This window comes from Dermacentor albipictus, unplaced genomic scaffold (assembly GCF_038994185.2).
Source record: "Dermacentor albipictus isolate Rhodes 1998 colony unplaced genomic scaffold, USDA_Dalb.pri_finalv2 scaffold_11, whole genome shotgun sequence".
In the NCBI taxonomy this organism is placed as follows: Eukaryota; Metazoa; Arthropoda; class Arachnida; order Ixodida; family Ixodidae; genus Dermacentor; species Dermacentor albipictus.
This window is the reverse complement of record NW_027225565.1, coordinates 1,057,769-1,085,034: the sequence shown is the minus strand read 5'-3', so window position 1 is coordinate 1,085,034 and position 27,266 is coordinate 1,057,769. Positions and strand designations below refer to the sequence as shown.

At 47.4% G+C, this 27,266-nt stretch overlaps 1 protein-coding gene across 2 annotated transcripts in view; it reads left to right on the top strand.

The window, feature by feature from the left end:
* Window positions 1-27,266, top strand: part of LOC139051243 (uncharacterized) — a 138,090-nt gene that overhangs the window by 72,822 nt on the left and 38,002 nt on the right. For both annotated transcript variants that reach the window (XM_070528232.1, XM_070528233.1), the window contains 4 exons: window positions 193-322; window positions 4,069-4,185; window positions 6,374-6,490; window positions 16,684-16,864. In XM_070528232.1, coding sequence (XP_070384333.1) covers window positions 193-322; window positions 4,069-4,185; window positions 6,374-6,490; window positions 16,684-16,864 — 545 coding nt within the window. The remainder of the gene's footprint in view (window positions 1-192; window positions 323-4,068; window positions 4,186-6,373; window positions 6,491-16,683; window positions 16,865-27,266) is intronic.

Genomic DNA, 27,266 nt, shown 5'->3' with positions numbered 1-27,266 from the left:
ACAGACACTGCTAAAAACAAGTTGCAAGAGTCTTTGATGGAATTATAAGATGCAGGTGCAGCTGCATGCAAATTAGAAAGGATAAGATTGCATGCTGCTATCATGGTGAATATATACCTACATGATTTTCTTGATATTATGTGGCTTTAATTTCACTGCGTACCTAAGCACATCCACCCGTGTTCTTTCCAGGGGTTACATCAACTTCAGGGACTCCAAACTGACTCGCATTCTTAGGAACTCGCTGGGTGGCAATGCACATACTGCCATTGTGTGCACAGTCAACCCATGCTGCTTGGAGCAGACACTTCGCACTCTCCAGGTGATTATGGAGCAATAATTATGTCGTTTTGTCTCTGTCATCATTGCGGTAGTAAAGCTATCTTTTGTTGTAAGAGCAGCATGAAAAGGCACATGTGAACATACCATGTGCACCTGTGTCTCCGTATCGCAGTGTTCTTGGCAGGAAAATAGAATCTTCTTGCTAGAAATTAACCACGAGTAATCATTGATGATTGCTATGACTGCAACAGAATTCCACTCTAAAACAGTGTTTCCCAAGTTTTGCAGTATGTGACCCCTTTTAGCAGTGCAGTAGAATCTTGTTAACTCGAGCTCGAAGGCAACTGGAAATTTATTAGAGTAAAACTGAGTTCGAACAAAGGAGAGACTCTTTAAATAGAGCACCTGATCAATAGTAAAAGCGGTACTATGTGCAAAACCAAAACTGTCACTGGGCTTGCATTGAAGAAGCCTCATCTTTCCTCCATCGGCATGTGATATGTGCCAGAATAAGCCTAGGTTCCCTATAAAGTCCAAGTTTGATAAGATCATGCCTTGACTGCCACTCGACTGCCGCTTGACTGGTGCGAGGGGAAGCATCCAAGGGTGAGTTGAGAAGGATGGTGGCTTGATGCTTGCTGTACTCTTGCAAGCCCAGCGTTGGAGAACGTGTGATCGAGCACTGGCTATGGGCTCCTTACTGATACTTTTAAGCCGGATTGGAAAGGAGGATGTGTGCTGCTCTGTTTGCTCCCGTTCAGTCTTGGCTTCGTACGTATCTTTCCTTGTTGCTTTACGGTACCTGGTGATGCATCGAACCCTCGCCTTTGGCTCGATTTTGTCCAAAAAGCAGTGTGTGGGAGTGAGAGATCCTGTTTGAAATAACCGTTGAATGGTTTTTGGAGTTTGAACTTGCAGGAATTTTTCTATATTTATATACATAGGACTTTGCAGGGACCAGCGGAGCAGTTTGAATTATCCGGAAATTGGAATGGAGATTTCGAAATATCGGGATTGCCTTGTAGTGAACCTCCTGAGACCCTCCCTCCTCCTACCCTTCCCCACCTTTAGTAGCTTTCTGAAAATTTACATTCTTTAATGATGCCAGATATCATATTTACTTGAATCTAATGCGCACTTTATTTTCCAAAAGAACGGGTCCAAAAATTTCGTGCGCATTAGAATCGAGTACGACCCTAAATCTGCATTGCCATGTCGCCATTGGCATTTCAAAATGGTCGCCTCCAGCGGGCTTCGAGCCTGTCGTAGTACGTGTTGCACCATCTGTCTTCCCATTTTCTGCATTTGCGCTATCAGCATGGAAGTGCGGACTGCAAAGACATGCCGACTTCATCGCTATGCCGTAATTAAAAGGAAAGTGGTCAAGTGTGTGAAGATGGACGGAAATCTGGCTGCATAACGGACGTTCGGAGTTCCCAAAACTTGCGAGCGGGACTTGCGCAAACAGGAGACGCATTCTACTACGGCGGCTACTACTATGGCAGCTGCACAAAGATAATTCGCTCCATGATTCGCTCGCTCCTGCTACCGCTGATAAAGAGTTCCTGCAGTCATTGGGCGACACGTGTTTATGTTTGCTTGTGTGCACGAGACACCATGCTTGCTAATTTATTTAAGTGAATGTTTAAAAGCTTATACGGCCTGTAAAAAAACTATCCTTACTTTTCGTATAGCTGTCTACTAATTTGCCATTGCAATCGATGCTTCGCCTTTCGGGCGAAACTGCGACTTTTTTTATATATTGCAACTTTAGTATATTGGAAGCAAATCTTTGTTTCTCCAAATTAGAGAAAGTTGTATTTCTGTATGAAAGAAGGAGGTGCACGGTATTACAAAGGACTTTTCTTATTTTAGGTCACAGAAAATGGGTGCACGTTGCAATGGGGGGCGGTCTTCTTTTTTTTTTTTTTTAGACCGTGGAAAACGGGTGTGCATTAGAATCGAAGGCGCATTAGAATCGAGTAAATGCGATACATTTACAATTTCATTTCTTTAAAACACATTAACTATGGCACAGAAAGCTACCAAAAATGTGTTACTATTTAACAGGGTTGATTTAATCACGGCTTTTAATGAGAAGAATGTATTTGCTTTCTTGATACAACCATTTTGCTGAACCCCAACTCTACAGTTTCTGTTGGAAAACTGAATGCAGTTGGGCGGCCGGGTTCGATGAAGTTTTCTTTCCGACTGAATGTTCAGATCACCATTTGGTGTTGCCATTCTGCCCCCCATCTTGCGACCAAAACTAATATTAATCTGCATAATAAACTTCATTTTAGTAGTGATATATTGGCTTATGCATTACTCGTAAAGGAAATGGCACTGAAAGAGCATGGGCACCGAAGCTGAAAATTCATCTCTGTTCCGGCAAGCAGAATGTGCACATACCTAGTTGGACCATCCATGAGCGCCAGAAAAAGGCTTATGACCCATTTGGGGGTCATGACCCTCTGTTGGAGAAACATTTTCCTTATAGGGTGTGCAATACAGATACATATTTAAGTAGCCAGTGCCTGCAGGACATGCTGTTGCACACACACACACGTACACAGAACACCTTTTATGTACATTCATTTATTACCCACTGGGTGGAAGGTGCTCTGTGGCCACATATTTTTAGCACGTTTTTATTTGCTTGCTTCCTCTGATTGATCATTTTGTTTCTTGCTTTGTTGTTTATACTACCAGTGGTTGTTTTTTAGTGCTTTTCAGTAAAGACCATAACACTCAATGGGCCTCTAAACCACCATGAGCTTGAAGATCCTACTTTGTATTTATTGTTGATAATTCCAAATTGCAAAGGCTGATATCCCTGTATATATATTTTTTATATTTTTAAATATTTTTTTATTCTGTATTTTTCTATTCTAGCCTTGTTACCATTGATGTAACCACTCCTGCTTGGGCCTGAATAAGGCCTGCAGTATTTGTAAATAAATAAATAAAGAATTTGTTATATAGGGGCAGCTGCTTGCCAGTCAACAATGAAAATACACTCGAAAATTTTGAAAAAATGTTGTAATATTAAAGTTGTATGCATTTAATGAGCGAATACGGGGCCTCCACTGTTTCTTACCTTCACTACCCTCCCCCACAGGTGCTCTGTGCCAGTCAACAATGACAATACACCTGAAAATTTTGAGATGTAGCTGTAATAGCAAAGTTGCATGCATTTAATTAGTGAATATGGGGCCTCCGTTTCTTCCTTACCTTCGCTACTCCCCCCCACCCCACCCCACAGGCACTCTCTTCTTTTGCTGCATGCTCTCGCCAACCTCGCACAGTGCAGCGAAAGCTACAGGTTGCATAAGCACCATAGAAGGAAAGCTCCTCCATTGCCCACCCTTTATTGGCCCTCGGCATGACACCAACTGAATAGAAGCTTCATGAAATAATCAGTAGCACACAAGTGAGCCAGCTCGACTCCAGTAGGTTAGAGATGCTCAATGTGCGTAAAGAACTGCCGAGACACCGCCAGAGTGGGGCGCTTGATTCCACAGTAACTTGTATTGTTCATACGCCCAATTGTCATCCACTGCTTGCTCAGTAAGGCATTCTCTGATTGATGTCGAGTGGAGATTGTGTCGCCTTCTAACTTTTTCGCTGTGCTGGTTGCCAATGACTAGTTTGAATACTCTATATATTTTTTGCCATGTCATGTAGTGAGGCATGGTATGCCGTGTGTGCTGCCTTTAGATTTTCTTCACTGACACACTAGTGCCTGCAGGTTATCTTGAGCCATGTGTGTTTTGCATCCTGCAGTTTGCAAGCTCTGCAAAGAAGATACAGAACACTCCCATGGTGAATGAGATTCTGACCAATGATGCTCAGATCCGCCGCTATCACATGCAAATTGAAGAGCTCAAGGGCAAAGTGAGGGTATGTTATCACTTTTTCTCTTGTATTGTTCTGTTCAAGAAGTTTTAGACTTACAAGAGTGTAGTATGGTGCCTCAAGCCACAGCATTGCATGGGGACTTGAATTAACCAAATGCCCAAGCCTGTCCTGACCTGCATTCTCAGCTCAATTTATTAAGGAGTTAAGGTACCCAACCAAAAGGCATTTATTAAACCCGCAACTGGGCCATTTTTATCATTCCAAGTGATAAATATTTCCCTCCTCTTCCCCTATGAGGAACAAGAACTTCCTAAAAACGCTGCACCCACCACCATTCGTCATTTAACCCCTGCAGAAGGAACAGAGTTGGTCCTTAAAATAAGGTTTAATGAACGCCACCTTTTGCTTAGTGTCATTACTAACTCTTTAAATAGCCCATCCAGACTGGCGATACTGTTGAAATGTCTAGCTTCCCAGCTGAAAGGCTTTCTTATTGTGATCATAAACTTGTTAAAGCATCAGTTGACAGCCCTCTTTTCTAGTGTACAGTGCTTCTTTGACATGTAGGTGAAGGAAGTAACAAAGCTAAATCATAGGTGGTGTGCATGTGTTGGATAGCTTGTGCAGATTCTTATGTTAAAAAAAAATTTTAGTAGAACCTCATTGATATGATCCCGTTACGTACGATTTCGCAATGCCAACGTCCACGGTTGAAAACACAAAAAATCACCCAGTACAATTACACATCTTTTTTTACCAGTTCATGCACTCCCGGAAAACACGATCTTTCTACACCAACGTTCAGTACATCGTCAAATTGTGATGATATGATACGTTTTCCGGCTGCTAGATCCTACGTAATTAAGAAGAGGTGCGATGTGTGCGCGATAGAGAACAATACCAGCCCGCAGCAGCAGCTTCCCCGCAATACTCGCCGCCCGCCTCGCATAAAAATGCCGGCACGCACTCAGTTTCCTATTCCGGTACCAGGAAACCTCCTCGCAGGATGTCACACGCTGCATTCAGAGCCATTGCCGCCAACCTTATTCGATAGGTATCTTAGCCTATCTGTTTCACAGAAGGACACAGTGCCGTTGCATCCATACTGCACACTTTTAATAGGCTGCAGGTGGCGCAAAGTGAATGTCGCGTTTTGCTCGGGCAGCATTGTAGGCATTGTATTCCGGTGCCGCCTACCAGATCGATTTTGTTCCGTCTTCACGTTGCTGTAGGAAAACAACGTGTGTCTTGGGTCGCTTGGCCCTTGCCAGCTCGGGGCAGGTCGTGCTGCTACATTTCGCGCGTAGCGGGCATGTCAAAACTTCCCACCAAAATGCCCCGCTCGAAGAAGCTACTGACCAAGGCCAAGATCGAGCATTGCAAACGTAAAGCTCGCCAAAGCCACAAAAACGACAAAGCATGTCTTTAGCTGCTCAGGCCCCACCAACTCGGCACACATCTGCAACTCGTGCTTTGATTCATGCAACAGTTCACATCACCGAGGTGTAAACTACAGTTGAGTCTGTCACATTTTTTAATCACTTTGGTTTGTACGTTTTCCCAGTCTGTAAGTTTTCTCTGGAGTTCTTACGAAACATGAGCGAGGTTCTACTGTATAACACCATTGTGTACCTCTTCAGTGTGTGCAGTGTGAGCCTAGCCCCACGCTGAGCTAGCAGTATTGTCTGCTGGCTCAATTGGTTGGCAGGGCTTGGGCTGGGCCTGGGCCCTACTCAAGTGCAAATTGGCCAGTACGGTTTACTGCAAAAGTTTACCGGACAAAGGCTCCATGACAAACTAATTTCTGCTCTGGCATGGCACTTATAATTAAAGGGAGATCACTGTGTAGTTTACAGAACCTACTTCGAGTCAAACCATCTCATTTGAGCCTGTGCCCACGCTTTTAGGAAATTCAGCTTTTTTGCAAATCCTAAGTGCCGTTAATTTGGGTGCACGTTAAAGAACCCCAGATGGCCAAATTAATCTGGAGTCCCCTACTACGGCATGCCTCATTGTGGGGGGTGTTTTTGGAAGTAAAACCCCAGAATTTATTATTTTAAGCTTCGTCATGCTGGGCAGACATTTTCTCTAGTGACTTTTGTGGTTGCCCTTTGCTCTTGTACGACAGATTCAAGTGATGCCAGAGCAGTGCCTGAATACTCCAGGCTGTTCTCTGCAAAATTTATTCCTTGTATATGGAAAACACTGCTTTACTTAAAAATGCATGCAGGACTTGGAAGGAAGTACGCTGACTAAGACTCTGCAGGAGAAAAACAGCCAGATTGACGAGCTCAAGAACCAGGTTCGGTCGTTGGAGAAGAAGCTGCTTGTCTCCACCCTCCCACAGGCAAGCTCCTTCACATTTTGCCGTTTCTTGTTTTGCCTTGTTCTGTTACCATTGTGCAAGGACATTGTGAAAGTATATTGTATGTTTCTTTTTATTTTTTTAATGTGAAGCTTTCTTTCCCTACCATCCATGGTTTCACCTAGGTTGGTTGGTCGGTCAAACATCGGTCAATCAGCTAGTCGCTGGTCGAGTTCATGATGAGTAGATTCCACCTTGCTCTTAAAGAAAGAAAAGTGTATCCGCTGGTGAGATTCAAACCTCGGTCCCCCAGCACAGCAACCCGGTGCCCTGATCATTAGGCCACAATCACTTTTTTTATTATTATTACATTAGAGCAGAATCTTAAGCAAAATTTAAAAAAAACACAAAGCACTACAGAAATTTAAGGTGACTGAAGACACATTAGAAAGACAGGCAAGCACGTACAAGCTTCCAATGAAGGCATCTAGTCTGGCGCTGTTTCTTGTGCAGCGTACACACTACGAATGTAGGCAACGGATTCCTGAAAGAATGACCGAGTGCTTCACAGTGGTTCAGTGTGCCTGTCACACATTCTACTGCGCTAAAGGCTATGTAGGCCAAGTACCATAAACATATCATATGGTGGGTCACAGGGATCTTTAAAAGGTACGAAATGAATTGTGTACGGTGCGACATCTAAAAGAAAGCACACGGCTATAGATTTAGAAATTAAGTGCTTCTAACCAATGAGGTGATCGTCGCGAGTATGCTTGCATCGGACAGCGACGACGGCAGCGATGGTGCGGTAGCGCAGGCTGCCTCAATGTTGTCCTCGCAGGAGGCCCGACAGATGATTCAGTCGCTCTTTGTCTTTGTTTTCGCAAGGAATCTTCCGTTGCACTATGTGGTGCACCTGGATGCCTTGGAGAGGGATGTCGGCAAGCTTTGTGTAAGGCATGCAAGGCTGGTGGACATAGGGTTTTCTCGTGCAAGTCGGTGAGAAGTATGTGACGAGGTGCTTGCGGCGATCTCGCCTCAGCGTTTCTTCTGAATTTCTCAAGCTGACAAGCTGCTGCGGCAACCTTCTCACATTTTTTAAAGGCCCCTTTTGGGGCCACCAAAGCGATGCCTCAGCGGTGCTTGCATATTGCTTGCCACCCGTGACCCCTCTTTGCAGTTGTCATAGCAGTGCGATTCTTTATCGCCGATAGCCGCGGCTTGTTACATGCAATCGGAGCGCCCAGAAAGCAGTTAAACGAGTGGACACAATCAGCAGCCGGATAGAGGAAAGTGGTAGGAAGGGGCACTGGCCTCCCTGCCGTTATAGTTTTCTCACATCAGCTCTGCCATCCTCTGTTTGATTTTTTCATGAAACCTGGTTATAACAATTATCGGTTATAACAATGGAATTTTTGTGGCACTTGAATATTGTTATATGTGGGTTCGACTGTACCTACAAGACATACATAAGTCGAGCTACTAGGAAAACATTGCAAGCTTTAGTTCGGCTAAAGATGGATAGCTGCCATCCCTGCCAGTTGTAAACCTTACATTGTACTTGCGCAACTTCCGCTGACCAGTGTGGAATACTATTGTGATCTTGAGAGAGACGTACACCTATGTACTTATTCTTGCCTCCACTGAGTACTGGCGAAGTAGGTTAGCATCGTATGTCATAGACCGAACCAAAACCATGAACTCTTAAAGTTTACTGCTGCACCAGAAGCTGAGCAAAACTGTTTCTTTATGGCAAGGGCATTCTCTACACTTTTCTTGTCAGCACGAAAGAAGGCTATGTCATCTGCATAGGCAAGTACGCGGATCTCATTGGATAACAATTTGTACCTGTGAAAAGCATGACCCTTCAGAATTCGTGCACAATGCGGTTCTAAGTACAAAGCGAATAATGGAGGGGACGAGGGACAACCTTGCCTTGCCGATGCCCTCAGGTAAATAGATTCGGATAGACAACCATTAACTATTAGCCTTGTTGCGCCATTAGCATAACGGATAGTGATGCCTTTAAAAAGAAGAGACCCAATGTTTATGTGCTCTAACACACCGAACAAAAAGTAGTGATTAACTTTATCAAATGCTTTTGCCAAATCAACCTGAACTATTGCGACCTGACCTGCACTTTCTGCTACACACTCTAGCAAAGACCGTGCAACGTGGATATTTGTCTCGATTGATCTTCCTCTAATGTCACATGTTGAAGGCAGCTGGCTAATATCTTTGCAAATATATTGCAATCCATGTTGCAAAGTGATCTGGGGAATATCTCTTGACTTTATGCAATTTAATTGCGTCACTGCTTTTGGGGATAAGTGCTGTGTGCCCTTCAATTAAAATTAAATTAGGGGGTTTTACGTGCCAAAACCACTGTCTGATTTCGAGGCACGTCGTAGTGGGCGACTCCGAAAATCTAGGCCATCTGGGGTTCTTTAATGTGCACCTAAATCTAAGTACACGGGTGTTCTCGCATTTCGCCCCCATCGAAATGCGGCCGCCATGACCGGGACTGGATCCCGCGACCTCGTGCTTAGCAGCCAAACACCATAGCCACTAAGCTGTGGTGCAACCCTTGGTAGAGTGTGGTGAGTAGGTATTCAATCTGGTAAGCTTCTTCATATACTTTAAGCTAATAAGCTCCATAATAATAATAATAATAATAACCTAATAAGCTCTATATTAGGCCACCCGCCGTGGTTGCTCAGTGGCTATGGTGTTGGGCTGCTGAGCACGAGGTCGCGGGATCGAATCCCGGCCACGGCGGCCGCATTTCGATGGGGGCGAAATGCGAAAACACCCGTGTGCTTAGATTTAGGTGCACGTTAAAGAACCACAGGTGGTCAAAATTTCCGGAGTCCTCCACTACGGCGTGCCTCATAATCAGAAAGTGGTTTTGGCACGTAAAACCCCAAATATTATTATTATCTATATTAGGCCACAAACACTTACTTCTCTCATGCCAACATCAACTAGCTCTCTCAGATGGTCGCCACATGCAGACCATGATCATGATTTCCATAATATGGCACATACATACAACATGGGATTGGCGAAGAAGTGGGTGGTACATATCATGCCAATGACAACTAGCTATTTGAGATGATCGCCATGTGTCCATGATTATGATGTCCATACGGATACACTACACAAACAAACCAAACATGATTCGGCCACTAATCTTACAACACCAAGAATACTGTCAGAATTATGATGTTCCTCATGATGCCCTGCAGGTTGCTGAAAGGCCACCAAGGTTGCCACCATGGTACAACTTTTCACAGCTATGTGACTGGACACTAACACATCTAAAGAAAAAAGACATCCCACAAGAACACATAATACAAGAATTCGGAGCCATTAAAGAAAAATATATAAATTACACGGAGTTATACACTGACGGCTCTAAAACACAAGAATACGTAGGTGTCGGGATCGTAACAAAAAATTGGCAAAATAGCATTTGGATAAATAATTTTCTTCAGTGTTTACCGCCGAAGTTTTTGCAATATGGACGGCAGTAAAAAAAATCACCAGCGACAAGCAGATGAATGCTATCATATATACTGATTCGTTAAGCGCACTCGGATCTCTAAACCTTAACTCCGCGTCTGAACCCCTAATTGGTGATATCCTAAACACGTTGGCCTATAATGAATACGGAAGAACCTTACGATTCTGCTGGGTTCCAAGCCATGTCGGTATACCAGGGAATGAAGCAGCAGATAGATGTGTGTTCATGGCAGCACACAAAGGTATAACGCAAACAACACTTCCATACAAAGACAACTTCCATACAAAGACAGTATCCGAGCGATTCATAAGGCCCTGACATCAAAGTGGCAACTAGAATGGGACTCTTGCACAAATAACAAGTTACACACAATAAAACCCCCGCTGAGCGAATGGAAGTCGTGCTGTCACCAGCAACGCTTCTATGAGGTGATCCTATGTAGACTCCGAATCGGGCATACACACCTGACACACAATTTTCTACTTCAAAACAAAAACCCGCCAACTTGCGAGAAGTGCCATGAACCACTCACCGTAATGCACATTATTATGACATGCCCAAATATTGAAACACAGAGACAAAAGCTTTTACAGAATGTCTATAACTCACACATACCTTTACACCCCGCCTCAATACTCGGAGATGAACCGCTAGTGCCTTTCGCTGACTTTTTCATCTTTCTAGAAGAAACTGGTTTTTTACACAGACTCTAAAATACCGCAGCTTCCACTGCTTTAACATTTGAATTCGTAATATCTTGTGGCTGGCGCAGCATGGCCTTAGTTGCTTTTGCACCATTAAACTCGAATTAACTAACTATGATGTCCATACTATGGCACATACCTACAACAGGGGATCGTCCGAAAATCATGTCCACATGTTCATTATGATGATGATGATGTCGATGTCGATGTAATCTGCACAATGGCACATACCCGCAACAGGCATCGTTGGCCAAGGAGCAAGTGGTATATATAAAATAAGGAGAAATGGAGAAATATAAGCCTATGTGAGACTTGTCACATTGTGTAGCACGGATGCATGAGAGTACATGCCCACGTCATTTTCCTTTTCGCCAAAGACACAGGAATGAAAGGGAAAATTTATAGCATTTCATCAATTGCTTCACGAAAGCTTCGCTTCGCATAGATTCCAATTCTGTAGCTGCATTGGATCTGCATAATTTTTTTTTTATTATTATATCACAAAGTAGGAGCAACTGATATCAAGCTCTACAGTCAAATTTCGTTACTACGAACCCCACATTAACAAATTTCTCAAATGTACGAATATTTTAAAAATCCCCGCCAGATTGCCTATATCTTCAATGTAAAAATATTTCAGAACTATGAATTTCAATACAATGCATAATTCAGAACAATGCAGGTAGTTCATTTTCCGCTATGAGGAAACGGCTGCGACTGGGAAACTTTCAAAATGTGGACCAAGCTGTTCTCATGTGGTTCAAAGATGCCGGATTGTAAAACGTTCTCGTGTCTGGCCCAGTGCTCCAAGGAAAACCCCGCAAATTTGCCGATGCACTTGAAATAACCGAGTTCGACGCCAGTGCGGGTTGGCTTTTTCGTTTCCACAAAAAAAAACATGAAATAACTTGGCAGGTAGTCTCGGATGAGAAAGGGGCTGCTGACAGAGAAGGTGCAGATTCCTAGCACAATGATAGTTTTCTAGAGGTGGCTGAATCGTACTCTGAAGACGATATATGCAATGCAGATAAGGCCACAAGTTTTTTTCAGCTCCTGCCAGACTGGACGATGAACTTCAAAGGGCAGCAGTGCAGAGGGGGGAAGAAGTCGCATCTTCGCATGACAGTCCTGCTCTGTTGCAATGCAAGAGGCACGAAGAAAATTAAATCGCTCGTCATCAGCAAGTGTGCAAAGCCTCCCTGCATGAAAAACATCATGTCGTTACCGTACGGCTACTGCACCAACAAACGAGCCTGGATGACCAGAGAACTCTTTTCCAAGTGGCTCATGAAACTCGATGACCAAATGAGGAGGGATGACCAAAGAATTCTACTGGTTACCGACAACTGCTCTGCTCTCATTGTGAATGTTCGCTTAGACGCATGTTCGCTTGGAGTTTCTGCCACCAAACATGTCCTTGCTGTAACCCCTATACCAGGGCATTATAAAGAGTGTGAAAGCAGAAAAGCCTTGTGCAGCGGTTGATTATCAACCTCTCCTTAAAGCAGCCGACTGAAATTAATATGCATCAGGGAGCGAAAATGCTCAAGGAGCTTGGTGGAACTTGAAGGCATCCACCATTAGCAACTGCTGGCGAAAAGCAAGGCTTGTCAAGACGCCTGTGCAGCTTGAAGATAACCTGGAGGTCACCGACAACAATCCAGGAAAGCTGTGGACCAAGGTTACGGGACTGCTGCCTGCCGTCTCTTCTTTCGATGACTACATGGAGAGTGACAGCGCAGTAATAACGCAGCAGACCTGACAACAGAAAAGATTAACTGCATTTGCAACGTCTCCAGTGACGATGACGACCCGAAGGAAGACTACTGTGGGTCACTGAACTCAGAAGATCAGATTGTGTCAAACATCGATGTTTTCGTGCACATGAACAAAGTCCGCACTTTCATTGCTCGGTGCAATGACGCACCCGATGAGGTATTGCGCAAAGTGGAAGATGTAGACGCATTCCTAATTAGTCATGCATGCTGCCTGCGTCAGAAGAAAATAGCTGATTTCTTCAAATAAAGCAGCTTTGAAGCGAGTGAAACATTTTTATTTGAGAGCATGCTTGTCTGCAGACGCGTCTACTGCCAAGGTACATCATTTTCATTCCTACGTTTGTGCACTGGCTTATAACTGCAAGTTTTTCATTACAACAATATTTCAAAATGACGAACGATTTTCGGTGGTCCTGTGTGATTCGTTATACAGTCGAACCCGACTATATCGAACCCGTTAACATCGAATTATTCTATATATCGAACAATTTCTGGACACGGTATAGTTACAAGGAGTATATATATCAAAAATTACACTTACATCAAACAAAAAATGCAGCGACTTCCGATATATCAAACGTCAAGCGGCAGGAAGTGCCCCCGGAAGTTGGCTTTCCCCCGCGGTGGCGGGAAAACCCGGCTGCGCGGCTCCATCCAACCGGTCTCCCTACCGTGACCGCCCTGCCTCGGACGAGCCGTCGACACCCCCCTGCAAAAAATGATCCTGGCCCGCCTGCAACGCTTGCTTAGACAGCCAATCAGAGGCTTTTATGCCCTCGTCGTGCAAAATGGCAGAAGTGCGAGTTGTCTCGCTGCTGCTTTTCTGGTTCATTGTGTGTGCGCCTTGTAGGCCTTCTCCCGCAGTGTTGCTGTGGTGAAGCGGCTAAATTCGCCTTTCGTCGTGAAGCTCGAAATCGTAAATAGGATCGAACGCGGTGAGAAGTAGGATGTCCCCGCAGCGTACAAGATTCCGAGTAGCACTGTCAGCACGATCTTGAAGGGTGAGTGAGTGAGTGACGAAACTTTGTTGTGAACGCCTGCAGAACGGTTAGCCTTCCCCTGTTAGGGAGACGTCACCGTGACGCGGCCATGACGTCTTCGCGGTATGTGGCGCCTCTACTTTGGCCGCGGCCGCACTATTCCCTTTGGTCGACCGCACCTGCCCCTCTTTTGGGGTGGCAGCCTCCCTCTGGTTTCGCTCGGTCGTTGCCTTTCGAGGGCCGCCGAGATCTGCTAGACAGCCTGGGTTTGGACATCTTGGTCATAGCATCTCGTTGCAGCCTCGAGCCGCGGCGGGATCGTTGTTACTGTTGCAGCTTCATGCGGATTCTTAGCACAGTCCCAAAGGATGTGAGCTGCAGTGGCTCTTTCCTTTCGGCACGCACAACACAGATCACTTTCATAAACACTTGGACACACGTGCCTCATCAGCACCGGGGTGAATAACGACCCCGTTTGAAGTTGTCGGTATAAAACCGGCTCCTTACGGGTCAAGCCCGGATGAGGTGGCGGCATAGTCCTTCGCTCTAGTCAGTACCATTTCACAATTTCATTGTAGGAAGTCATTTTGTCCTTGGTTTCCCACCACCACGACGGGTCGGCTGTAGTAGCAGCAGCACGGTTGGTTAGCCCTTGCGCCGCCGCGTTCGCCGTCTCGTTGTGGTTAGCGTTGCCGCGATCCGACACATCACTGCCCATGCGGGCTGGAAACCACTTTATCACCACACACCGACTTTCACTCGCAAGATCGACTACACGCAACACACGCGCGGCTTCACCACACACCCTTGCTCTGGCGTAATTTTTCACTGCCGTCCTAGAATCACAGAGCACAGTCATGCACTCGGGGTCGGCGATGGCCAGGGCAATGGCCACCTCCTCGGCTTGATGCGCCCCTCGAGTCCGCACACTCGCCGCTGTTCTCGTTGCACCGGTCGATGCCTCGACGACTGCAGCGGCGAATGCCTTTCTGTCATGTGGATACTCTGCCGCGTCCACAAACACGGCACCCCTGTCTTTGGCATGGAGATTGATGAGCGCCTTGGCCCTCGCCGCCCGCCGCTCTTTGTGAGATTATGGCTAAAGCGGCCAAACTCGCGACCCAGTGCCCGTGGTGCCCGACGCGTACGCACGGCCGTGTACGAGTGGTTCATCCGAAATTGCTTCAGCCGTGCCGACTTTCGCATGCTCGGTGATGACTAAATTCTGATGAATGCGACGAAGCCGTTGCCTATGTTGCCGAAGTTCAGAGCGAGCTGTCAGAATTTCCAGAAGCTGTTGAGAAATCAACGGCGGACGAGTTTGTGAGCGCAAATGGTGGTGTCGCGACCACAGGAGAGCCCGAAAATGAAGACTACATTGCTGACATTGTACCAAGCACAAGTGGAAGTGGGCACAATGAGGAAAGCAACGACGGTCCTTGGCCCACATCCTTCGAAGTGATTGGTGCGCTCGCACTAGTCAGTGCTTCTGCGCGAAATGTGGAAGGTTGCGGCTTCAGCTGCTCCGACACTTTAGACGATGTGATAAAGTGCGTGCGTTGCAGTCAGCGAAATTGCCAAAGCAGAAGAAAATGCAGGACTACTTCGTGCGAAACCAAGCTAGTTTCACCAATAAAGTGATTTTATAAATGGTATGTGCTTTTATGACATTCAATTATTTAGCAGGCTTATATCGAATTATGCTCTATATCGAGCTGACAGGCGTTTTTTTGTGAGTTCGATATAGCCGGGTTTGACTGTATCGAGATTCGACTGTACGAGAGATGGCGCGATTGTTGTGCAGCTACCGCCACCTAACAATGAGGTTACTTGGGCGCAAAAGGGTGGCTATCCCTCTTTGGCTCGGGGGTCCGTAAGCGGTGTGGACGTTCTGCCTGTGCGCCGATCCATGCTTCCTTGAGACTGTCTCACAAGGCCTCGTTCGAAAGCGGCACCGTTCACATGACCGTACACGCAAACAATCAGGCGTTGTATGTAGCATGGTAGCATGGGGCAAAGATATTCGCTTGCTATTCGGTCGTGGTTAGTCAGACTTCCTCGGTTTGTTGCATGCCCATTGGCATGTTTTGTGGATAGCAACTTGGCATCAGGTGCGGCATTGGTGTACGAAAGGTTTAATAAATGCCCTTGTGATTGTTTGCACGACTCTGATGTCGTTCCTTTGTCGCAAGAGCACGAATCAGACCCCTACAAATGACAGGCAGCACAATTATGATGGCATGGCGAAAATGAGATGATTCTTAACGATAACGATGTTATGATGACAGTGTGACGATGACAATTGTATGACGACAAATGGATGACAAAGCTGGTATGATAACAGTGTAACGACTGTGACGACATCACGTCAACGGTATGATGAGTGCATGGCGACGACTGTATGACGATGACGGTGTGACAATGGTATGAGGACAGTGTGATGACGACGATTGCATGACGAGAGGCAGGTAACAGAGGTTGGGCTATGACAGCTGCACGACCATGACTACGACGATGCATGATAGCCACTGTCTGCTGACGACGCAATGACGGTGGCATGACCATAGCGGCCTAATCACGATTGAATGACCATAGCCTATAATGACAGAATGATGAAAGAGTGACATCAATGGAACAAGAAAGGCGGTGTCACAATGACAGCATGATGACAATGGGATGACGTTACTGAAGCGATGATGATGGTAAAACTACATGACGACGATGGCATGGTAACAACGGTACGATGACGACTGTGTGACGATGGCATGACGGGTACGACATGATGACAGTCAGGTAACAAAGTTAGAATGGCGATGATAGGGCAACTGCGACGGCATCACAACGGTGCATGTTGCATGTTTAGTATCATTGCAAATTCATGGGCCGTCAGTGATGTTAGACATCTGGGCAGAGCAGCGCAAAACTTTCCAGTGGTAGCACACTTGCTCTTATTTTTATTTTTATTTTTTCTTTCTCATTGCCTTTCCTATTTCGCTCTGCATGTATAGATTTCATATGCATTTTCCTTTCTTACTACTTGCTGCTGGACTAGTTGGTTCATACTTATTATAATACAAAAGATGTGAAACTATACATATAAAGAAAAGGCGCAACAGAATGTGGCTAGCGAGAAGAAAAGAAGTGCTCTTTCCTTCTGTGTTGTATCTCCATATCGTCTTATTTTTTAGACCATTCCTTTTTGATGTTTTGCGTGTGCTAAATGTATGGTGCCGTTTGCTTCTTTCAGCGCGCGAGGCAGCGTCGGGAGACATGGGCTGCTCCAAGGACGATAGATAGCCCACCTGGAGCCCCGCAGCTCCCTCTGCCCGTTTTTAAAGCTTTGCCAGCTAGCAAAGCTGTGGAAAGTCCGGAGGTGTTTGAAGAGCAGGGTCGGCTATCAAGTGTCATGGAAGAAAGAGAGTTTCACGGTAGAGCTCTTCCCACCACCGTTGCAAGCTCTTTTCATTTAGTTTTGTAGCTAAAATAATAATAATAATAATGAGAAACTTAGCCGTTTCAGACGCCACTTTATCCTGTGGATTGAAAACCTACTTTCACCACATTTTTTACATCTTCAGAATCATAAAAAGTGTACAACTGCAGAAAAGGTTAAGAACTTTCAGTTGTTTAGTGAGTTTTGTCAAGTTTACAGGACTCCGTGTGAGAACTCGCTGCGGGAACATCAAATATGAGGACATAACTATATCGTGTTTTGAAAAGCTTGAAAAGCACTTATCCAGCCACTTGAAAATTATGCCGGGTGTTTGACATGCCTGAAGGGAACCTGCTACATACAACATACTAATACACAGTAAAAACACCCAACCTTCTACTTTCGCACTTATTTTTCTAGAACATATTGTACATGTTATCCAAAATTGCAGCACAATTCTGATCATAAGTGCTTCAAGATGTATGCGACACATTTTAAGTATCATTGTACTTTTTTTTTATTAAATGTATTTAAGGAGAGGAATCAATATACTTTCAGCAGTGCTTTTGCTGTTAAGGCACTATCTTGGTGTACACAGGTGTGTACACAGCACCTGAAAGGGTTAAATTGCTCTTTATTTATCAGCTGCCTAAGGGATGCTCAAGGCCCACGTGTTTGTGGAATCTGAAAATTTTGAAATGCTGCTGTATCTAATGGCACATCAGTTCTGTGGAAGCCTGCAAGGGGCAGGAAGGTCCTCAAAAAGAAAAACTGTCATCCACCTGACTGTAGCATGAACTGCAGAGGAACTCGTAAGGGTTTCTCAGAAACAAGCCTTCAGAGTTGAAAAATTCATCCTGGTATGGTAGAGTGACTACCCCAGAAATATGCTCGTCCCGGGTTCATTCCTCAAACTGGGATGATTTTTCTTCAACTGTGAAGCTTTATTTCTAGAAAACTCGTATATTTTACTTTTGTAGTTTTGTGCTACAGTTGGGTGGATGACAACTGTCCTTTTCATGCTGCTACGTCTCTCATCACTCCCAGTATGGCCCTAGTATCTCTTTGAACATTATGCTTGTACATCTGTGGATGAAAACACCATACATAAATCATAAATGTAATTTTCCTCTATAAAATGCTAGCAGCCATGTTTCCTCGCGAGCAAAAAGCTCATGGGTATGATTCCCAGCTGCACAATTCGCATTCCAAAAACAGAATGCAAGAGGGCACATACGACTTAAGTTAGCGAGCCCTGAGTAACGAAAATGATGTAGTTAATTGCTTGTCATTAAAGGCCAACTGCAATGAAATTTCACTTGGGCTCAATTGCCTATAAATGCTTAGCGTATACATTCTACGCTCGTTACAAGGAACCTGTGTACAACGGGCTTCCGAATATAGCGGACCATATTTCAGCCTCAATTTGTTCTACCTATTTTATTAATGCAACGAAGTTTGTTTTTAACGGACTGCGCTGCAACAGGCTATCAGCTATAGCTGACAAAGTTGGCGGCAATTTTTTTTTAATCAGGTGTGTAAAACATACTTTTGCTGTGTAAACACGGTCTGACAACTGACTTGCAAGGGTCAGTTGACAATCGTGGCTCAATATCGCTAACGTGAGGGAGGAAGGTGGGGGCAGAAACGCGCCATCTTCTTTCGCGCACTCAAGGCACTGGGGGAGGCAAGAGAAAAAGGGCGTTCGACTCCAGCAGTGGCTGCTTACAGCGTGGCCGCCATACCTTGAAAGTGATCTGCGATGTGGACAAAATGCGCCCAGTGCCGGTAGCTTCGTATGCACTGTGCTTTCGACATTTAGTTCGTTCTGAAGCAAGAGACAACATGAAGGTCAATTCGCTGTCTGCTGGTGCTGCACTTATCTTGCTTAATTTGCTATCGCAATCGCTGCTTCGCATTTCGGGCGAGAGAGAGAGAACTAAACTTTTATTTTCCGAAACGGTAAACCGAGTCAGAACCCGGTTCACCCTAGGTGGGAGGATTCCTTATTCCAAGAACCCTCTGGCTTGGGCTGCCTCTTTGGCCCGGGCGACGAGACTGCGTTGGTCGTCCAGGTCATCGGAGGAAAGCTTGGCCTCCCACGTTTCGGTTATGGTATGGAACTGCGGTGATTTGGGGCGCTCTTCTTGTGCTTCTATGGGGCGGCTTTCTTTGGAGTCGTCTTGTGGAGCTTGTGAGGTAGGGTCTGTGGGTGTGCCACGCAGTGGGCAATCCTGGACCATGTGTTGCAGGGTGTCTGGAACGTCGCAATGGGGGCATATGTACGAGTACTGCGTAGGATACAGTCTGTGCATGATTATTCCGTGCACGAAGGTGTTGGTCTGTAGGCGGCGCAGGATGACTTCTTCCTCCTTGCTTAGATTCTTGTGTGGCAAAGCGTACGTTCTTCTGCTGAGTCGGTGGTGTTGCAGAAGCTCCGAGTACTTTAGGGCGATGTCATCAACGTTGGTGGCCGGCCTAGTGTGGGATTGCAGGAAAGCCCGGCTGGTATGCTCGCGGGCAGCGGCGTGTGCCGCCTCATTTCCTGTCATGCCCTGATGGCCTGGAACCCAGTCGATGTAGGTGTCGGGGAGCGGGGCGCGTGCGATGTGATTTTTTAGTATCTTGAGAGCTGTTTCTGATACGCGGCCTTTTTGATAGTTGCGAGCTGCTGCTTGGGAGTCTGTTAGTATTATTGCTACTTCAGGGCAAGTTGTTATTGCTAGAGCAATTGCCGTTTCCTCTGCAGTCTCAGGGGCTCTTGCTCGGATGGTGACAGCTGCAAGTTCTTTGCCTTGGTGATCCGTGACGCTTAGGGCAAAGGCGTTTCGTTTAATATACCGGGCAGCATCGGTGTACCTCGTATGAGGGTCTCTTCCGTATTTCTTGCTGAGTGCGCGGATTCTGCTTTGGCGACGCTCCTTATGATAATTTGGATGCATATTGCGCGGTATACTTGCAACGCTGATGCAGTCCCGGACTGCAGGTGGGATTCTTGCTTTCTGGTCTGTGTCTGCAATGTAGCTTTCACTGTAGTTGAGGTAGCGCAAAACTGCACGTCCGGTAGGTGTGAGCTTGAGCCGCTCTAGTTGGCTGATCTTATGAGCCTCGACAAGCTCTTCCCATGTATTGTGGACGCCGAGCCGGAGGAGTTTCTCCGTTGATGCCATGGGTGGCAGCGTCAAGGCTACTTTGATTGCCTTTCGAATGACGACATTGAGTTTTTTTATTTCTGCCGGCTTGAGCTTCAAGTAGGGAGTTCCGTAGGTGATACGGCTAGTTAGGAGAGCTTGAATTATGCTAAGCGTGTCGTGCTCCTTGAGTCCGCTTCTTTGGTTTGTGATCCTCTTGACGAGGTGCGTAACTTGTGACAGTGTGCGTTGGAGACGCGGGACAGTGGCCGCCCCTGATCCGTCCTTGTGGATGTGAAGTCCGAGTACGCGAAGAGAGTCGACTGTAGGGATCTTGGTTCCGTTGAGCGAGACGCTAGGATCGGCTTCGATATAGTTAGGTGGTCTTCCTCGTGTCCGTGCTCTCAGGACAAGAAGCTCCGACTTTTCAGGTGCGCATTGGAGACCGCAGTCTCCGAGGTATTTTTCGATAATATCTACGGCTTCTTGTAGATTGCGTTCTTGTTGTCCAGTAGTAGGTGCTTTGGTCCAGAGTGTGACGTCGTCGGCGTAAAGGGCATGGCATAGGTTTGGGATGGCGTTCAGTTGTTTCGGTAGCTTGATCATTGCGATATTGAAAAGGAGGGGTGAAATAACTGATCCTTGTGGGGTTCCTTTGTTGGGTAGCCGAAATTTATCGCTGCGGAGGTTGCAGACGCCTACTGTTGCTGTTCGGTGCGTCAAAAAGCTGCTGATATAGTTATAGATCCGGGCTCCACAGCCTGTATCTTCGAGGTTGCGGAGAATGGCTTCGTGGCTCACGTTGTCGAATGCGCCCTTTACGTCGATTGCCAGGATTGATGATTTGCGTCTGTGATCGAGGTAATCGAGCAAGTCTTCTTTGAGGAGCAGGAGTACGTCCTGCGTGGACAGATGCTGCCGGAATCCGAACATGGTGTGCGGCAAGTGTCCGTTGTCCTCGAGGTATGTTGTTAACCGGTCGTGCACCATGTGCTCGAGGAGTTTGCCCACGCAAGATGTGAGGGAAATGGGACGTAGGTTTTCGATGCGAAGAGGTTTGTTGGGTTTGGGGATCATGGTGACCTCCGAATGCTTCCAGGCTGCTGGTAGGTCCCCCTTTTCCCAGCAGTCGTTGTAGTACTGTAGCAGTGCTGTAGTGGCAGATTGCGGGAGGTTGCGTAAGAGCTTATTAGTTATTCTGTCCTTGCCGGCACTGGTGTTTCTAGGGAGTTTGGCTAATGCTGCGTGGAGCTCTGCCTGGGTGAATGGTCGATCGAGATCTGGGTTTGGTGTACCGCCGTACGCCTTTCGGGTGGCTGATGAAGTGGGCTTGTCGGTGCTAAGTTTTTGCTGAAGCTCACGAAGGAGATCATCCTCCGATCCAGCATGATTGTGGATCAGTCTGTGTAGATCTTGCCTCTGTTGCGTTTTGGTGCGATCGGTAGCTAAGAGAGCGCGTAGGAGATGCCAGGTTTTCTTGGTGCTGAGTGTCCCTTGTATGCTGTCACAAAAGGCGTGCCAATTTTGCCTGCTAAGTTGCTCCGCGTAATCTTGGGCCTGTATGGTGAGAAGGGCGATTCGTTGCTTAAGTTTTCTATTGAGCTTTTGTCTCTTCCACCTCTTCAGGAGGCTTCTTTTGGCCTCCCAGAGATGAAGGAGATGCGGGTCGACTGCGGGGGTGTTGGTGCTTAGCTGGATGGTCTTGGTGTGGTTTTCTGCGGTGATGAGAAGGCCCTTGAGCCAATGGTCGATGTCGTCAATTGTTGTGTTGCCGCTGAGGTTGTCTCTGAAGGACTTCCAGTCTGTTAGTCGAGCAACTCCAGTCTTGTTTGGTTTCCGGTTGTGCGCGATGTCAAGTTGGATAATGTGGTGGTCGCTTCCGAGCGTCTCCGAGAGTCGACTCCACTCGGCCCAGTGGACGTTCGCTGTGAACGTAAGGTCCGGGCTAGTGTCCCTGGAGACACTGTTCCCGACTCTCGTGGCCTGCAATGGGTCGTTCCAGAGGGTTAGCCTGTGGTGTTGAGCAGTGTCGTGCACTCGCGCCCCCTTCTTCGTGGTGCTTGGATAAGCCCATGCTGTATGTGGGGCGTTGAAATCTCCCATTATAACAACTTGATGGCCTTTCGTGCGTTTCCTAAGTTCACGGACAAAGTGGTCGAATCCCGGAAGTTGATCACGAGGAGGGCTGTATATGCTGGCGATAAAGAGACTTTGCTGCGTTTTTCTGTCTGGTATGATCTCCACTAGGGTGTGTTCGATGGGGATGTCTTCTATTTCGTGTTCCTGCGTTGTGAGAGCTTTCTTGGTAAGGATGGCTGTGCGTTGAGTTTGTGCATGAGCGATGTATCCTTGAAGTCGGACGTTGTGGGTATTGGTTTCCTGTAGGGCAATTACATCAGGGTAGTCCAGTTTGACAAGTTCTTGTAGGTTTGCATACCGGGGACGGAAGGATCGACAGTTCCATTGCCAGATGCGCAGAGTATTTTGCGGGCTCTTTGTTGTGGTTTTAAGTGTTGCCATCATGAGGATCTTCGGCTTCACAGGCAGCATCATGGTTGGGTGAGATCGAGCGGGAGGCATTGCGACTGTTCGTGCGAGCCTTCTTTCTACCCTGCTCGGTCGTGTTGAGAAGGCTGTCGAGGTAGGACTTGGTGACATAATTGTTCTTTGCGTGTGCTATGAAATTGTTGACCTGGGCTGTTAGGCCGGTAACCTGGCTTGTGAGAGTGGCGACTTGATTCGCGAGGGTGGTCACTTGGGTGTTAAGGGTCGCAATCTTCTCGACGACAGGCTTGGTGATGTTTTCAATCAGGGCAAGGATGTTCTTTGTGAAGACGTCCTCGAAAGCCTGGAGGTGCTTTTGAACTCTAGCTTCGATAGCGGAATCAACTGCATCCGTGGTTAGCGCTGTAAATGATTGATTGCTTCCATGTTCATATTCTTTGCATCTTTGGAATAGTCTGTCTATGAGGCTTTGTTGATTTTGTAGCTTGCTCTCGAGGGCTCTTACGGCTACCGCTTCTGCCGATGCGACGCTGGCACTGCCTGAGCTGCCGGCCACTTCAGCGTAATTCAGGCGTTTTCGGGAACGCGATCGCGATCTTGATCGTGATCTTGACGTGGGTCTGTTATTTCTTGCGGTGCTACTGCAGGCGTTACTTGAGTTGGCGGCGCGTGCACTGGCCACTTCAGCGTAATTCACGCGTTTTCGGGAACGCGACCACGATCTTGATCGTGACCTTGACGTGGGTCTGCTAGTTGTTGCGGTGCTACTGGAGGCATTACTTGAGTTGGCGGCGCATCCATTGGCAGCGCCTAGTTCACGGAACTCATCGCGGTTGGAGCTCCATCGACTGTCTCGCTCTTGGATCCTGTTTTGCCATTGCTGTCTTACTTGGTAAGGCGGTGGGTTGGGCTTGAGCTTTTTCTTGCATTCTTTCCCAGCGGTTTCGTGCCCCTCTCCGCAAATCTTGCACGTGGGATGGCAGTCATGGTTCGGGGGTTGGTTTGTTTTGCCACATTTGTAGCAGAAATTTGGGGTTGGTTTTGGGCAAACGTCTTGACGATGTCCGAGGTTGCCACAGGTTCGGCAATACTGAACTGATTTGCGGTAGGGCTTGCATCGGTAGTCGCCGCTCTGATAAATGATGTTGTAGGGGACGTGTGGGCCCTCAAAATAGATGACCGCCGCCGTGGACTGTCCGAGCATGCGGGCGTTGAGGACTGTATAGCGTGCTGGCACTCGAATTCCGTCCATTAGTTCCGCACTGCAAGTCCCAGGCGTGATACCGTAGATAACACCTTTGCTGACATCTTCGGGTAGACGAGAGTTGGCTTTTACGTTGTAGATGTTGCCTCCAAGCTGTATGTTAGTGACCTTGGCTAAGTTTTGAGCGTAGTTCTTGTTTGCTGTACTTGCAATGATGAGGTTTTCTTCTTTTTGCATTTGTACTCGCACGTTGTCATGGAATTCTTTTTGCAATATTCCGCTGGATCTTCCGATTGCGTGAGTGACTGCGACGAGTGACCATTTGGCGAGTTCAAGGCCAGCTTGTGGGCGGTAGACAATCTTGATGTCGTCCAAAGGTAGCGGTGGCATTCTGGATTTGCGCGGCGGTGGCGGCATGGCTGGCTGTTGTGTGGATTGGGTCACTGCGGGGGCTTTGATGCGCGTGATTTCCTTCTTGCCTTTCCTTTCCCATGTCAGCCATTGGTCGTTGAGGTCTATGGTTCTGCCGCTGTTTTTATCGTAGGTCCAAGATTGCACGACGTCGGCTTCTTCCGCTGAGTCTGTATGCATTGCGCTGGTTTCTTCTCGTCGTTCGCTTGACGTCGCGTCCGTCGCGGGTGTTTCTTGGCTCATCTCAAAGTCTGCTTGTCAGCCGCAGCGCCTGCGAGCGCCGAGCCTCTTCTTCGGCTCACAGTGCACGTGCCACGCACGTGCACTGTGAGCCGAAGTGACCTTGGCTAAGTTTTGGCTAAGTTAGTGACCTTGGCTAAGTTTTGAGCGTAGTTCTTGTTTGCTGTACTTGCAATGATGAGGTTTTCTTCTTTTTGCATTTGTACTCGCACGTTGTCATGGAATTCTTTTTGCAATATTCCGCTGGATCTTCCGATTGCGTGAGTGACTGCGACGAGTGACCATTTGGCGAGTTCAAGGCCAGCTTGTGGGCGGTAGACAATCTTGATGTCGTCCAAAGGTAGCGGTGGCATTCTGGATTTGCGCGGCGGTGGCGGCATGGCTGGCTGTTGTGTGGATTGGGTCACTGCGGGGGCTTTGATGCGCGTGATTTCCTTCTTGCCTTTCCTTTCCCATGTCAGCCATTGGTCGTTGAGGTCTATGGTTCTGCCGCTGTTTTTATCGTAGGTCCAAGATTGCACGACGTCGGCTTCTTCCGCTGAGTCTGTATGCATTGCGCTGGTTTCTTCTCGTCGTTCGCTTGACGTCGCGTCCGTCGCGGGTGTTTCTTGGCTCATCTCAAAGTCTGCTTGTCAGCCGCAGCGCCTGCGAGCGCCGAGCCTCTTCTTCGGCTCACAGTGCACGTGCCACGCACGTGCGGCAGCGAGCGCTGTCGAACTCCTTCCACGCGCACCGTGTGCCTGTTGCACGTGCGACGGCGGTTCTCCCCGGCGGGCCGGTGGGGTCTCGCGCGGCGTTAGGCTTAGCAAGGCACGGGATGGTCGGTGAAGATAAAGCTCGAAATCTTGACCAAAACGCACTCACTTTTAAAGTAGGTGGTATCCGCTGGTTCCTTGCAGCTTGCCGATTCTGTCGGTGCAAAATGAAAGGGGTGAGTGGCCTTTCTGTAGAAATGAGCGCAAGACGCAGGAGCCCATGTGAGGCACGTCAGTACTCCACGGCCCCCTAGCGGAGACCCTTTCGGGCGAAACTGCAATTTTTTTATTTATTGTTTACCTTGGACGTTCGTCACTCACTCTTTGCAGTAAAGCTGTTAGACATCGTGGCGAAAGTTTCAAAAGTGAGCCGTTTCAGATATTACGGACGTTTTTTGTCGGATTATCTTTCGGACATTTTTCCTGTCCCAACTTTTAGAGCGCAGGCATGCACCATGACACAGCACGCAACTGCGACACGGGCCACCTAATGCGCAGAAAGCATGTAAACTGCATTTGATGAAGCAGCACAAGCTACATTTCAACAGCACAGTCAAGTACCTATGGAAGATCTGCTTGACAAACACTTTCTCGGGATGACTAGAAGTACCATAAGCCACTATGATGCATGAAAGGCAAAGCCTTGAAAAAGACAAGTCCACTTGTCTTGGCTCCCGCTTTTACCTTGTTCTCGTTTTGCTCATCATCATGAAAACCAAGGGCAAGTTGTATTCAGGGGCAATATTCTTGAGCGATCATTTCAGGTAGTAAATCATCTTCAAGACATTTTGCGTGTCGGACACATGAGAGTTGACGAACGAAAGCCTGTCTGACACAGCGCCAGAAACGCTGTCAATAGGAAGCGCGTGCTGAATTTGTCACGAAGGAGGAGGCGACACGGCTGCCATGGTGTAGACGCGCCGGAAAAGCCATGCAGGAATTTGGTGCCACAAGGCGAAATGAGCAAAACTTTGTCACGGCCGGAGTCGAGCTTGTCTGGCTGAGTTTACGCGCACCGAGCCTACGGCCGGGGTAGAGGGTAGACCGGGTAGGTCCCTCTAGCCCCGGCCAAGCCAAGCCTCAGCTACTTATCATCCTTTAATACAGATGGCGGTAGTTGTCTGATCGGTCGACAAGTCTGTTGTTTCCAGCATGCCAGGCTGCAGCCGGTGAAGTTGGATGCATCATGCCGGAGACGTTGAGATTGCTTTAATTTTACCCTGTGCTTTAAATGTGACCCACAGCAGCACAGGGATTGGTTGCTGTCGCAGCGCAAATGCACAAGTGTACAGCGGGCAAGCGCTTTCTTGTTTGTCGAAGGTGCAAACTCAACATGCTCGCATCAGTGAACCCGAACTGTACAGGTCAGTATACTGCTAGTCAGCCTAGCTAGCACATGATGCAGCCTGTTCTAGCGGCCCTGGCATGCCTAAGGACACATTCCATTCCCATGCCAGCCACACTAGGCTGTAGAGTGTCCATTTTTCTCCGACGTAGCGTAACTGCACCACGCGTGGATAGTCGGACTACAGTAAAACCTTGTTATAACGAAACAGGATATAACGAAGCAATTGTGATTCCCCTTGACGTTCCAATAGGTGCCCATGTATTAAAAACCTCGTTTTAATGAAACTAAAATTTTCACGCAGTGGGTATAACGAACCTTTTTTTAGAGTGCAGCTCTTTGGTGGCTGTTCCCATGTTTCATGGCGCCGTCGTGCCTCACCATAACCAGATCCGTAGCCAGGGCCAGTGCACTGCTCCCACTGCGCGCGCTCCTGGCGCCATCCCTCGTGCAAAGCGCGAGCCTTGCTCTCTCTGCTCTTCCTCCAATGCCACCCATGTGCAGCGGCAATCAGAGCACCGACTCGCTGGTGGCTGATCTGGTGGTGGTGGTGGCGACTGGTGCAAAATGTTCCGTACGAGACGGATTGTCCGAGGCTCACAGGTGGTTTATATTATGATATAATCTGGCTGCCTATATAAGTAGTTTATTCTCAGCCAGTTCTTTCTGAGCCATGAGCGAGGCAACCGGTGGAGGTCCGTCTGCCACTGCTGCTAAAGAAGCTGCCCGAGCAGAGGCCTAGCGCCGTCGCTGCCAGAATCCAGAGATGCGCTATGCCGAACCAGGCATTCGTGCGGCAAGTCTAG